The sequence below is a fragment of the Lissotriton vulgaris genome, chromosome 7 (assembly GCF_964263255.1).
Source record: "Lissotriton vulgaris chromosome 7, aLisVul1.2, whole genome shotgun sequence".
In the NCBI taxonomy this organism is placed as follows: domain Eukaryota; kingdom Metazoa; phylum Chordata; class Amphibia; order Caudata; family Salamandridae; genus Lissotriton; species Lissotriton vulgaris.
In genome coordinates, this window is record NC_141695.1 from 1439627198 (window position 1) to 1439642011 (window position 14814).

The 14814-nt window shown below is 41.5% G+C and overlaps 1 protein-coding gene across 2 annotated transcripts in view; it reads left to right on the forward strand.

Moving 5' to 3' along the window:
* Positions 1-14814, forward strand: part of L3MBTL1 (L3MBTL histone methyl-lysine binding protein 1) — a 408694-nt gene that overhangs the window by 189147 nt on the left and 204733 nt on the right. For both annotated transcript variants that reach the window (XM_086932247.1, XM_086932248.1), the window contains exons 5-6: positions 1513-1645; positions 10987-11107. In XM_086932247.1, the coding sequence (XP_086788373.1) occupies positions 1513-1645; positions 10987-11107 (254 nt within the window). The remainder of the gene's footprint in view (positions 1-1512; positions 1646-10986; positions 11108-14814) is intronic.

Consider the following 14814-nt stretch of genomic DNA (forward strand, 5'->3'; position numbering starts at 1 on the left):
TTTTAACTCCAAATAAAGATTAACCTGACTTGACTTAACAAGTGACCTGGTTCTGCAGGGACTACACTCCATGACATGAACCAGAAAGCGGCGGGCTGCTCCTACACTAGGGCAGAGGACCGTCGCCCTCCCAAAATCAGCAGGAAAGGAAAAATAAAACGGCACTCATTTTATTTCTCCTCTCCTGCCAAGTCTTGCGGGCAGGGCCTGGGCGTTGACTGCACTGAGGGGAGTAGTAGTTCACTCCCTTCACTGTGCATGACGGTTTGGATGGACGTCTCTTGTGGGCCACACCATCTTGGGCAGTGAAGCTCTCTCCAACCAAAGCTGCATTGCTGAGGTTGGAGAGAGCAGGCACAGACTCCCAGTCTGTCCTGGAGTGCTAATAGAGGGTGCTCAGGCCAATCCTGAAGCTGCTCTCATGTGAGAGCTGCTTCTGGATTGGCCGCAGGGTATTTTGGGAGCCTGTGCTTGAAGAAGAAGAGCAGAGGAGCGCAATGCGGCCGGCTGAAGGTAAGTAAAAAAAAAATTATTATTTTTAATTTGACCCCCTCCCTTCGTGACACCTATGCCCCCCGCCCCCCTCACCCCCCACCCGCCCGCCCCGCCACTCGGGTCAAACACTGGCCGCTACTGTTCCAGCAAGTCCGATTCAAAATAAAAATGGGACCTAGGCCCAGGCAAGGAATTAGAAGATGCGAAATGGAGTAAAGTTTTAGAATATACTCACAAAGTTACCAGAATTGCTGAATCCAAGTTCATTACACACATAGGCCCCAATTGACATCGAGAAGGCCCAACAAGATATACGCACAAAATAAAATGTATGCCACAAGTGTACTCACTTAGATGTGGGATTCTTCCCCACAGCGTGGGAATGCCCCAGGATTTATAAGTGTTTTAACAAAATCAGTGATTTGCTGTCAGAAGCCTTAGGGAGTTCATGCCTCCAAATGCTAGCTCAGGGCTTGCTTGGTCTGTTCCACTACCTCAAACTGAACAAAGCAAGTAACAGATTCCTTGAATTGGCTTTGTTACTGCCAAAAAAATCTATTGCAATGCCATAAAGAACAGCAGAGGCGTCCTCACTAAGTCACTGTTGCGGAGAAGTCCGAAAAAAGCCCATTAACTAACGAGGCTATGGCATGCATGCCCCACTTACACAGGATGACAAACAAGACACACACACAATGAGCGCACAGCTCAACACGAGAACCAGGGCGAACGACAACCGAATACATACCCCACGCTATACTAGATATAGACATTGTCCCATTAAAGGCTGTAGGAAGGGTACCAGACCGGCACTTGGTGCATACTTTTGATTGCTACCCAAAACTGAAAATTATGGCTAGACTGTATGCTTACTTCCTGATGTTATGCTTTATGATACATATGCACTTGACATTAAACTGAAAATTATGCATGGAAAGGCTAAATATTTTGTTAGGCTTAAAAATATTAAATTGGTCTAAAAAAAGTTCATGCATTTATACTTTTTTCCTGACTTAGGTTCTTCCGAGCCGCCAATAGATCTTGGCGCAGCAAGTTATTGCAGGACCTGTGGCCACCGGCACATGAACAGCAGTCCCCAGGATGACAGGGGATTCTGCAGTAACTGTTGCCACCAGGGGTTCAAAGAAAGGTAATATATACTCAATGGAGACGAATACAACATTGAATGACTATGGAGGGCAACACTACATTGAATGGCCATCGACTGAAGCATTTGAAAGTTTATGTCTCTTCCCCATTGGCATTCAAGTTCAAGTTCTAGCTATTAGTCTATTTCTGTACATCCAGCAGTTCTTTGGCTCATTCTCTGTTTGCTATCCCACTTTTTTTCTGTGTTACATTATAATCTTTCTCTTTTCATGTGTTGCTTCCAATATTTATGCTATGCACCAATTAATTCTGTTAGTAACACTGAGTCCAATGTATAAATAATAATTAACTGCAGGACAGTAATGGATGTCAAATTGTCTAGTTTTCTAATTTGTCTCAGACAAATAACTTTAATTCTGTCTTTCTGTGTGTTCTTTCTTTTGTTAAATTCTTCAGTCCAGACATATCTTTATCTTTCCACTCTTTAGCTTACATTTGTGTGCCTCATCCTCTTTCATGTGTTATTCCCTGTTCTCTGTCACCTTCAGTTCATCTTTTTGTATGAGTCTTATGATAGAAGGTTGTCGCAAGGGTGAGCTCTGAAGTGAATAACCTATTCCTTCACTAAAAAAGATAGATGCCTGAAAGGTGCACAGTCTAAATATCGAGTTTTATATATCGACCTACAAAAATATAGAGTTGGAAATATCAAAGATATAGAATATCGAGGTCAAGAATATCGTTGGACAGAATATCGACCCTAAGGTAAGTAATATCGATTTTTTTTAATTGATGTAAGTAATATCGAAGTTAGTAATATTGATAGCATATATATCGATGTAACTAATTTCGATGTTACTAATATTGATATTTGTAGTATTATCATGTATTTTATTATGTATGTGTAAATGTTTTTGTTAAGTATTTTAATTGTTTTAAATTATATGTGTTCTATTTTTATATATTAATAATGTTATTTTTAAGTAAATGTTATGTTTTAGTACCAGAGCGGGTTGTGGGTTTACAGGGGAATACGGTGGGAAGTAATTTAAATATACTAAATTAATTATACATTTTTAGGAATTATACATTAATTTTAATTAATTGTTGTTTTTATTTCTGTAGTGGGCTGTGGGTTTATAGGGTAATTGGGTGGGAAGTAATTTAGTTGTAATTAATTAATGATTCATATTTATTTATTGGTATGGATAATTATTTTATTTATAATTAAATATTAATTGGCAATTATTTTTTTCATGACTTATTAATTTGTTTAATTGGCATTTAAAGTTTTTAATTGTTAAATAATGTTTTTAATTGGCAATTATTGTTTTTAATTGGTAATACATTTCTTTAATCAGGAAATTTCTTAATTGGTTAAATTTTTTGTTAATTGGCAATTCATATTTTTAATTGGTAATTCATTTTTATTCATATTTTTAATTGGTAATTAAGTTTTATTAATTGGAAATTATTTTTAATTAATTGGTAATAAATGTTTCATAAAAGTATTATTTGGTATGAAAAATAATGTTATTGTTTAATATTTATTATTTGGTGACTAATATTTATTAATTAATATTTATTGGTATTTATTGTTAATTTATTGTTAATTGATTATTCAATTGTAATTGTTTTTAATAATTAATTGTTTGTAAATTATGTAGATTTATTTAACATTTTAATTATTCATTATTTTAAATATAAATTTTTTTTATAAGTATGTTATATTTAAATTCTACGCTATCCAACTTTTTCCTTACTTTTCACTCCCTGGAGTTGGAATAGAAATTTTTACCCGTAAGCCATCCAACACTTTCCCTACTGTTGCACCCTCTGGAGTTGGAATAGTAATTTTTATCCCTACGCTATCCAACGCTTTCCCTACTGTTGCCCCTTTTGGAGTTGGAATAGTAACTTTTACCCCTACGCTATCCAACGCTTTCCCTGCTGTTTCCCCTTTTTGGAGTTGGAATAGTAATTTTTACCCCTACGCTTTCCAACGCTTTCCCTACTGTAGCACCCTTTGGAGTTGGAATAGTAATTTTTACCCCTGTGCTGTCCAGCGCTTTCCTTACTGTTGCACTCTCTGGAGTTGGAATAGTAATTATTAGCCCTACGCTATCCAACGCTTTCCTTACTGTTGCACCCTCTGGAGTTGGAATAGTAATTATTACCCCTTCGCTATCCAACGCTTTCCCTACTGTTACACCCTCTGGAGTTGGAATAGTAATTTTTACCCGTTCACTATCCAACGCTTTCTCTACTGTTGCCCCCTCAGGAGTTGAAATAGTAATTTTTATCCCTACGCTATCCAACGCTTTCTCTACTGTAGCACCCAATGTTATTATTACTGTAGTTTTTTGGGGACTTTTAATAGTGTTTTTATTTATTTAGATATTTAATATTTTTATTATTATTTTTGATAATGTAGTATAATAATAATTTTTAAAAATATTAAAAGTATATTTAATTTTTGTAATGTATTAAATATCATTTTTTACTTTTTATGTATTTTATTGTTTTATGTTTAGATGTATTTGTAATGTATAATATTTTTTAATTATTTATGAGTTATTAAAATAAGTATTAATTCTTATTATTAAGTAAGTATATATTATATATTTTATGTATATGTTTAATTAATGTTATAATATTATATACGTATTATTTATTACTTTTAAACATTATTAAATATGTTTAACTAAGTTTATTTGGTTTATATGTAACATTTAGTTTATCTTACACTTTTTTTAATAACAAAAAAGTCCTGATATTTTTAATTACGATATTTTTAACATCAATATTTTTTTTCTCGATATTTTTGTACTTACCATGTTGTTGATAGGATGTCGATATTCTTGCCTTCGATATTCCAGCGTCGATTTTTCTGTCGGTCGATATTTTGTTCGTCGATATTTTGTCAGTTATTCACCTGAAAACACTTTCTTATCTGGCAGTAGAGGAATTCTAAAAGGACCTGATTTGGGGCAATGTTTATAATTAGAGAAAAGTCAGTGCTGAAGACTATAGTTTACAGTTGTGCCCCAATCACTCATATGATCAGGCAGGTTGTCCTTATAGTATGTCTGCTAATCTTTCACTTCCTGCATCAGTCCTTCCTTATTCTTTGTTTTTTACTCATGTCTCACTTTGGTTCATTATTGTGGGAGTTTTATTTCTAACTTCCTTTTCTTATATGTGTTCACCCCATTCTCATCCATGCCAGGTTTGGGTCGCCAGTAAAGTTAAGGACAGCACAAAGAGGGACCATTTGGTTACAAAGTTCCACCATCCATCAGGTGTTTTGGGGGTTTTGGTAAATGCCATTGTAGAGACTACAGGCCCGATTCACAAAGGTAAACTTAGACCAAAAGTCTAAGTGTAGACCTAAAGTATAACTATACTAGTAGGAAAGTTAGACTTTTGGTCTACGTTTAGACAAAAAGTCTAATTTATACCAAAAAGTCAAACTTTACGAGTAGTAAGGATAGACTTTTGGTCTAAGTTTAGCTTACTAGTAAAGTTAGACTTCACGTCTAAACTTAGACCAAAAGTCTAACTTTTCTACAAGCAAAGCTAAACTTCAGGTCTAAACTTAGACTTTTGGTCTAAGTTTACCTTTGTTAATCAGGCCCATAATTTATTACGGTGCATCACAATTGATTTTAAGTGTAAAACCAGCACAGTTGCAGTGTTTTCACCATGACAGATATGTGATAGCCTTATGTGTGGCTTCTCAACAAAAGTTCTGTGAGATGTGAGTGATAAATCTGGAGCCCTAGGAGTTATGGTATTGAAGCATTGCTATATGTGCAGAGTGCACATATCTAGGTACCCTTTAATAAAGATATAAATGTAAGATACAAAATACAAGATATATCTGCTAACTTTTGTGAGGTTTATAAGAGTTCTTTAAGTTAAAAAAAAGTAAGTTTCAAAAATGGTGTTCGTGGTGAGAAGTTCATGCCAGACAGTTTCTGATCCCCTGATACCCATTTCTCTTTAAATGCCACACCAAGTTCATGTTCAGCCCCTCAGTCCCTCCAAGGCATCTTCAGCTCTCAGTTGTCCTCACATTATCTCCAGGTTATTTACATCCCTTGTTTGCTAGTTTTTCTGAAGGGTCGGATCTGAGCTCCATATGTGCCTCTTTCATTTTCTGATACATCATGTGCAACCCTTTTGTTCTCTGTTCTCTTGTTCTCTGTTCTACTGAGCAAGACATTATTGTATTTGTGGGCAGGCTGAAGGCTGCAGCAGCTGAGAACCACAGCAGTAAAGAGGACTGAACACTGGTCAGTACAGTTGTTGGACTTGGCCCTTAAGGCAAGTTCACCCCTAATCTTTTTGCTTTTAAATCTGTGATATGCGTGGATGATTTTCTGGTCTGTGCGCACTTTTTCTCTGTGTCCCAGAGTAAAGTGCGTGCATGTAGTTAGGCTGGCCTGCTCTCCCATAGGGATGCATGGGGAATGTCTGTGTCCCTAGTAATTCCTGATGTGTGGGGAGTGCATGCTCGAATTTGGTATGTGCGTGTTCGTGGGAATGAATGCTTCGCAATGATGTATGTTGCGTGAGTGTGGCATGTGTAGAAATGCCATTTCTAGGACTTGGCATATTACTGTAAAATATGTCTGCAGTGTGATTGGCTGGAGCTGGCTGGTGAGCCTGGCTCCAGGAAGGCTGGATGGGTCTGCCCGGTGGTGAGTGTGAGATCAGCATGCTTGATGGCTTGGGAGGAGTGCACCTGGTCCCTGATGGGCCTGGACTTTCCCCGGACAATGCTGGCTCCACCCCCTGTAGTGCGACTGATGGCCCTAGCCCTGCCAGTGAATAGAGAGGGTGGTTGAGGTAAACAGAGTACTTCAGAACCAGCTGCGACTGGTTTTCCCCCCACCCTGCACCCTGAGACAAAGGGTTTGTCTGTATAAGAAGGGGCTGTGTCCCCATACAATTTGTCCTGTTCTTGGTTCTGCCTAGGATCTTGCCAGAGGGGGCTGCTGCTGCTGCAGGGGCCAAGAGGACCGCCACTTGGCTGTCTCCCTGCCTGGAGACCCAGTGTGCTGGCTCTGGCCCTGCCTTGCCCCTCTGCCTGCCTCCAGACCCTGCTGGAGCTTTCCTGTGCCTGGAGGCGCCCTGATCTTGATTTGTAGCGCTAGGAGCGCTTTTCTGGTGCCCCAGCGCTCAATAGCGCTTTGCTTAGCTTTCCAGCGCTGAGCGCGCTTCTTCTTTGTCCCCGAGCGCTTGGGAGCGCTTTATTTTGCATGGCCGGTGCCCACCCGGCATTGGGACCGAGATTGCCGAGTTTGCGGCATTAGCGAGTGCCACCTCGCTGTATTTTTAATTAGAAGGCCGGTGCCACCCGGCATTGCCCCGTGGTATTTATTTAATTACGAGCCGGTGCCCACCCGGCATTTCCAAGGAATCACCGCCGCAGCCCAGGAGCACCGAAAGCTGTTGCCGGGCCGCTGCCTTCCGCGACCCGGAAGTCCCGCCTCCTGACCCCCAGGGCCGCGCTGCCATTGGCGGCCCCGGCGGAAGTCAGGCGGAGGGAAAGGAGACGAGGCCAGGCGGAGCGCGAGAGGAGCAGCCGGCTCTGTCCTCGAGGCTCCCCGAGTGAAGGAGAGCCTCGCGCCGGCCGCCGAGGAGACGCCTCCAGCCGCCAGACCCGGTGAGTGCCTGTAAAGGGGAGAGGGGCGTCGGGACACATTGTCGGTGTCCGCCCCTCCCCCGTAGCGCGATTTGGCGCGCACTACTTTGTGAAGCCCGAGGGCTTCAGGGGGGCATTTGTGTGGATCCCGAGTCCCCCGTGAGGGACTCCAACGACGGCCGCATTTGTTGACGAGCCCCGAGGCTCGAGGGGGCAATTGTTTTACGAGCCCTGAGAGGCTCATTGGCCACATTTGTTCTTTGAGCCTAGCGAGGCTCCAGCCCACAGCGTTTTAGAGCACTGAGCTTTTAAGTGCCATTTTGGATTGTTGTAGAGCCCTGAGAGAGGCTCTTTGGGGACCCAGGCAGTCAGCTGGTTGTAGCCCCGAGGCTCCCACACTGTGTCTCCCCACCTTGTTCTTGAGCCCTCCTGGCTCCAACGTTGGGCATCTTATTTAACAACTATCCAGCACTTAGTGGACAGTTGCCACGTTTAGGCTTTGTGTTCTGTGCTGCCTGCACAGACCCCCTGACACTGAGACTCAGGGCATTCCGCCCCTTTCGAGGCCAGTTGGCCTGAGGGACATTTATGAGTGTTGTGCTTTGTGCACCCCGCGCATTGTAATTTCTTGTTATGCAATTCTTGCGCATGTGTTCTAACCTGTACCTTTTCTAAAAGTGACCTGATTAGGTATTTTATGTTTATCCATTATGCTAAATGTGACCTGCATAGTGAAATGTTGATTCCTGTACCTTTTCTAAAAGTAACCTGATTAGGTATTCTTATGGTTATCCCCTTTTGCTAAATGTGACCTGCAGAGAGGATTGTTTATGGTTATCCCTTATGCTAAATGTGACCTGCAGAGAGGATTGTTGATGTTGCATTTTATGTTTAGGTTTCCTTCCCTTTGCTAAGAGTGAACTGCTTAGGTGTTGGTATTCCTTCCTTAGGTCCTAGTTACCTGCGTGATTTACCTACAGTGTGTTAGGGTTGCGTAGGAGGTCCTTACTTTTCCAGTGATTACTGGATGTGTGTTGCATTTATAATTTTGGTGCTACTCATTCTATGTTTACGACATAAGTGTATATCTACCAGTATTATTATCTAACAAGTGCCTACCCCTGACAGTGGTCCATGTGGCCCTGTCCTGTACATAATTCCCCTTGTAAATTCTGCCCGTGCCTCTGGCACATTGTACAGTTTGCGTGTGTTATCTAATGTGTTTTGTTTACTATAAATACAAAGGCTATTTTTGATATATATCCTTGTGTGGAGTCTTTCTTTGTGGTGGGCCTTGGGTGTTGTTGCTGGGGTGCGTGCGCAAATACTTAACTCATACCGCCTCCAAGTTTAGCCTAGACTGCTCGCGCCACGCTACCTAGAGGGCGAGTGGGGGTTGCCTTGGTGTGTGACTCCCCTGCCCTGACACTTAGAAATGGCGATCCCTGACTGACCTCGACGCAAGTCTTGGCCGGCCAGGGTCCCGTTTCTAACAACAGTCTTCTCGGATTTGACCGCTCCCCTTCCTGTACTGAGAGGAAGGGGCCCCAGCGTGAGTGTGATATAATATAAGCAATTCAAAAAATATTTACACAGACAATGAATGCATCCACATTGTTTTATTCACAATGGGACTAGGTATACTAAATATACTCAACAATTAATCAATATCATAAACGGTTGTACAGTGCCCCGGGGGGGAGGAGGAGGTGATCTGGTGAGGATGGTGTGATGGAAGGGAATTAGTGACAGTAAAATCAGCCAATTGACAAAACTGTATTGACGAGTTAATTCTTATATACAAAACAAAACATAGGACCGTTGGTTCGATGCATAAATCAAAACATATCATACTTCACAGAATACAATGAATGTAAAAATATTGGCGTGAAGTTGACGACCAAACAGGTTATTGTCGACGTTTCGACCCTCAAAGGTTTGCAGGGATTAGTGGTGCCCTTGCTGTGGGGTCTTCATCAGGACAAAATGCGGGGCAGGCAACCTTAGTTGGCAGGTAGAATGGCCGCGATCACGAGCGGCGTTCTCTGCTAGATACAATCGGCTAGGGGATACCACGGAGTCATTATACCCGCGGACCCGATTTCCGAGAAACCTCCACTTTTGATATTACTGAATGACCATCTCTGAATAATACTGTTGAACTCGTGCCAAACCAATTTATCATTTGGACACCGCGGAGTGATCCCGTGTTATAACCACAATTTTAGATCTTGTGCCATTCTACCTGCCAACTAAGGTTGCCTGCCCCGCATTTTGTTCTGATGAAGACCCACAGCAAGGGGACCACTAATCCCTGCAAAACTTTGAGGGTCGAAACGTCGACAATAACCTGTTTGGTCGTCAACTTCACGCCAATATTTTTACATTCATTGTATTCTGTGAAGTATGATATGTTTTGATTTATGCATTGAACCAACGGTCCTATGTTTTGTTTTGTATATAAGAATTAACTCGTCAATACAGTTTTGTTAATTGGCTGATTTTACTGTCACTAATTCCCTTCCATCACACCATCCTCACCAGATCACCTCCTCCTCCCCCCCGGGGCACTGTACAACCGTTTATAATATTGATTATTTGTTGAGTATATTTAGTATACCTAGTCCCATTGTGAATAAAACAATGTGGATGCATTCATTGTCTGTGTAAATATTTTTTGAATTGCTTATATTATATCACACTCACGCTGGGACCCCTCCCTCTCAGTACCTATTGAACCCAGGTCCCAGTGACTATGTTTGGGTAAACCCCACTATATATACACCGCTCCCCTTCCTGGGCCTCCACTATGGTGTGGGGCTAGAATTTCAGGCAGTCTCTTCTGACTAAGGTTTTAATGTCATCCAAATAAGTAGGGCACAGTCCCATAAGAAAGGTTTTGCCTTCTAAACAGGACAAATTCAGAATATGGATTTCACTAAGCTACCCATAGCTGGAGGGGAGTTGGGTTTACTGCCACAAAGGATTTCGCATTTGGGTACCAATCCCATCAGGCAATGCAGAGATTTGAAGCAGCTCCTACCATAGTGATGGGATTTGGAGGTATACACACACCAACGAAAGGGGCATTGTCATAGTTTTCTGTCCTACTGCTCTTCAAAGGAACAGAAACATAGGGACAGAAACATGTTGGCTTAGGGGGATCGATTGAGTCATTATCCTCATTTTTCATCCCAATATTATTTTAAGATATACCAGTGGTCCCCAGCATTAAAGGTGAAACATCTGGGTGCCCCAGGTTGTTTTTAACTGATCTGGATCCGGCAAATTGTCCAATTGTACTTTATCTAAGAACTTCCTCCTTCTTCCTGGCTCATGAAGGTTGAGTCCTCCCTGGTTTCACTGTCCTACCAGGGTGAGGAGAGGTTGCCTATCATTAGGCATGCCACAACTTGTGGCTGAGGTTTCCTGTAGGGCCATTAAACCCAGTATTTTTGCAGTCTACACAGTCAGTGAATTGAAGTAACAGAGAAAGAGAGAGAAGTGGAAACAGAAGCAGGAAACAGAGTGACCTGTAGGAAACTTCAAGAAAAGCAATAAAGATTCTGGTGTAATTTGTGGAACCACAGAAGGCCCTTCATTTCCTCATATTTGAGACCATGGGAAGGAGTAGATGTGAAGTTAATGGTTATGAAGCTTGAAAATGTTAATTGAACTTCCTGGTTGCTCATGCCTTACTGACCACATTAATGATGACTTTGCTGCAGGTCTGTAATGATGGAGAAGGCTGCTGGTGATGCCATTAGGAGTGCTGTCCTGAAACCAATTAAGAAACGTAAGCGTAAGGAATACCAAAGTCCATCAGAAGAATCTGAGTCAGAAAATATGGTAAGCATTGGCGGTGATCTATGTGAGTGAGTAGGCAAGGCGAAGAACAAAAGGAAACTGTGCTGCATGTCAAAGGCACAACCATACTGTTGGAAATGGAGCTCTTCTATTTCATGGGTTTTAATCTCCCTGGTTGACAGAGTTAAATACTGATATACTATTTATCTAGTTATTTCTCAGTTAATTCTAGTCTCATTTCTATAATTTTACAAATCATTTCTGATGACATTGCTGTCTCATTCATAGGAATTTTGAGTGGGTTTTTACCAATGCAGGAAGCATGCTTGATCAGCTAGTTAGGTACAGAATGTTGATTCAGGAGTTATGATGTAGATTGAGGAGTTGGGACCTCAAGACATTTATTTACCATGTGTCATGAGATCATGGATGAATGGCCTCACCATCTGTTTGATGCAGTTTAGGGAAATAATTTTTCTAAGGAGTTTTGGTTTTCACACTTGGTAGTGCTGGGAGTCTGAAAGTAACTATTAAAATGGGGTTTGAATCTATTTATGGGAAACCAGGTTAAAATTGGATACGTTGATGTTTCTGAGAAAGCATGACCTAACCTACAGAGGGGCTGCAATCAATAATTTACCACAAACTCACCTAATCTGTTTGGCTTCAAAAGCACATGATGGTAATCTAAATGTGCCATTCTTAGGTATGTGCGGTCAGAAATACTACGATTTTGCCTGGCAGGCTGTGTATGTACAATGTTGAGGACAGTTCTTGGGGTAAAACATGCAGCAAGAGTGAACCTGCACAAACAGGCACTTGCACACATGTGCCCATCTCTTGGCAAGTATATGATACATTGGTAAAAGAGCATGATCATTAATTCGGGGTCTGGCAGAACAATATAATTTATTGCAGTATCTTCTCAGTATGGTAGACACTGTGAATACCTGTCAGGCATTTCTGGCCACAGTCTGTAATACTCTGTTTTGTTTGGATCTGTTTACTTTTCAACTTGTTATGTGTATTGTGTTATTTTATAAGGTAGGTGCTTAGAAGCTTAGGTTTGAAGATGTGGACGGTTACAACATAGAGACCCTTGACGGTCAAATGGATGAATGGAGTCCACATCCTCTCATGCCAAAGTAGGAAACAGCTGGATTCTCGCACAATGGCTCAACCATTGAAAAATGTACAACATTTGGAACACAAGATGAGTGCCATGGAACCAGGCCAGCAAGTCCTTCTTTCCAGGTATACACAGACTACATAGGCAGCATCTACCCCACCTGCCAGCAGGGATTTTATGAGAGAGAAAGTGTACTTTCAGAAGCAGAAGACTCAGTCAGAACATCAGTTGCAGTAACAACACATGCACTGGTCAGGTCTTACATCCGCATTTTAACTAGCTAACTACACCCTTACTGACCATTAGAATGCAGAATGCAGAGGGACAGACCTCACTGGATACAGCTATCCACATCATGGCGAAGCTCCTGGAGTGTCAGTACATGACATTGTCCCGAATATCACACTTTGCGCCAATTCCATCCATATCATCCCCACGTGGAGCCCTCACAGGTGTGTACTCCAATGCCCAAGAGAAGAATAACAAGTGTTGTAGAATTGTCTGGGGCTCGGGAGGGAATTCTGAATAACAAATAAGTTGTTTTTAATCAGTTACCCATTTGTTTTAAGTACTTTTGTGTGTTGAAGTTGGTTCATAATTAAGTGTTGATTATGTAGAATATTTTCATAAGTTCTATTTATTGTAAACATGTGCAGTTAGGGAGTGTCATTTCAAAAGAAACCCATGATGATGTTGCTCCTGATGGCATTGGCATTGTCCTCCTAGCCTGGCCTGAGATGTCATACTTGATTCTATTCATAATCATTATCGTCTCCCCCACCCTCCCTCTTCTCAGGTGTGGTAACATGTTGCCTGGCAGCATTGCTGTGGATGGAGACATGATGTATAACACTATCTCACTTTTGCATCTGAACTTCCACTGTAATGGTCCAGATGTACACTTGAAGGTGCTTGCTTCTGCACAGTCCCAGATTCTCACAGTAAGTTTATGATCCACAATGTACGTGGGGGGTAACCAACATCACTCACAGAGGTCACACATATGAGTGTAAGTGTTATTGGCAAGTAACAATATGATGATTTTCAGTTGAAAACATATACAATAGGCTGTTAACAATGCTGATAACAATTCAAAGGCTATTTATTGGATGTATGACGTTACAACGCATACTTTTACCACACATACCATTACAACGCGGTTTTTACAACGCATACCATTACAACGCATAGCGCTTCGGGGTGCTGTATAGTGAATAGTTTAATTTACTATTCCAACTCCAGTCCCCGTGGATAGTAGGGATGGTGTTGGATAGTAAATTAAACCTATTCCCTATCCTAGAGCGCCCCCCAGCACAATGAGTTGTAATGGTTTGCGTTGTAATGACTGCGTTGTAATGGTAGTGCGTGGTAAAAGATTTGTTGTAAAGGTTGTATACCCTATTTATTACTACGGTTCTGAAATGCAGATCCCGGACACTCAGGCTTCGATTCACAAAGGGCCTCGTGACACGACCTCCACATTATAGTTAGTCATTGCGGACATAGTTAGTCATTGCGGACGTTCCGCCACAAGTTTGGGGCCCCTACTGCAGAGCTCCTGCCACAAATGCAGAGGCCCTTTGTAAATTGCCCCTTCAGTCATTGTTCTGGGAGACAAATTATTCCTTGTCCTTGTGGACGTTGTTTTAGTTCTCAGCATGCTTGCATTATTGTCACTGCTTTCAGGTCTCATGGTATTGATGTAACTCAGCCAAGACTTCAACTCCCTTGATATATTCTTTAGGTACATTCACAGGCTGTGCAGAGTAATGTTAGAAGTATGTCATGTTTTATACACACTGTTGTACTGCTACACTGTGGATGCACACCTGTGACATTGTGCACATGACAATATACTTTTACTGTCATTTGTGATTATGAAGTGGACAATTGTCATGTACTCACTGGGAACCCATGCTGTCTGCATATAATAGGCTTCCATAGTGATGGGATGCAGTTCTTCTCAAGTCATGCCCTAAATAAGGGAATCTTGCACAGCAGTATCTGAAAGTGAATTCAACATTGCACATAACCTGGGCATTAATGGCACACAGCATCTTCTGGTACTAAAAAACGTGTTCTCAGGATCTGCAGGCGATCAATGTTATATGGGTGAAGTCACTGGCCCCTAATAAATTAGGAAATGTTGATATGCCATATAACGGTTGATGGTATTTGCTGTTGTGAGTGAGTTGGGAAGATATTTTGATGATGACTCGCACTGAGGATGGCAGCCATGACGTGTGTGAGGATTTTGGAGGTTGACTATGAAATTTAATTCACCATTACCAATGTGTGCTGAATGTAGCACTTGCCACAAATTCGAGCTTGGTAGGGTTATTCAGGAGGGGGCTGGTATGGCAAGGCATATGCCTGTGTTTGGTTAACCATGGAATCCTAAGATGTAGTGCATCATGTCCATGTTCAGCCTGTATGCATGCAATACTTCTGCTGGTGTTTTTTTTTTTTAGGGTGTCCAGTCTTGTCCTTTCTATCATTGTCTGCAACTTGCTATGTAGCATGATTTAGCAATACATAGATTTGTCAAAAGTGGAAAAAGTGGAAAAGTGGCCAAGACTAGAACAGTCCTTGGTGGTATTCTGCAGTGTGTGAGTGAGAA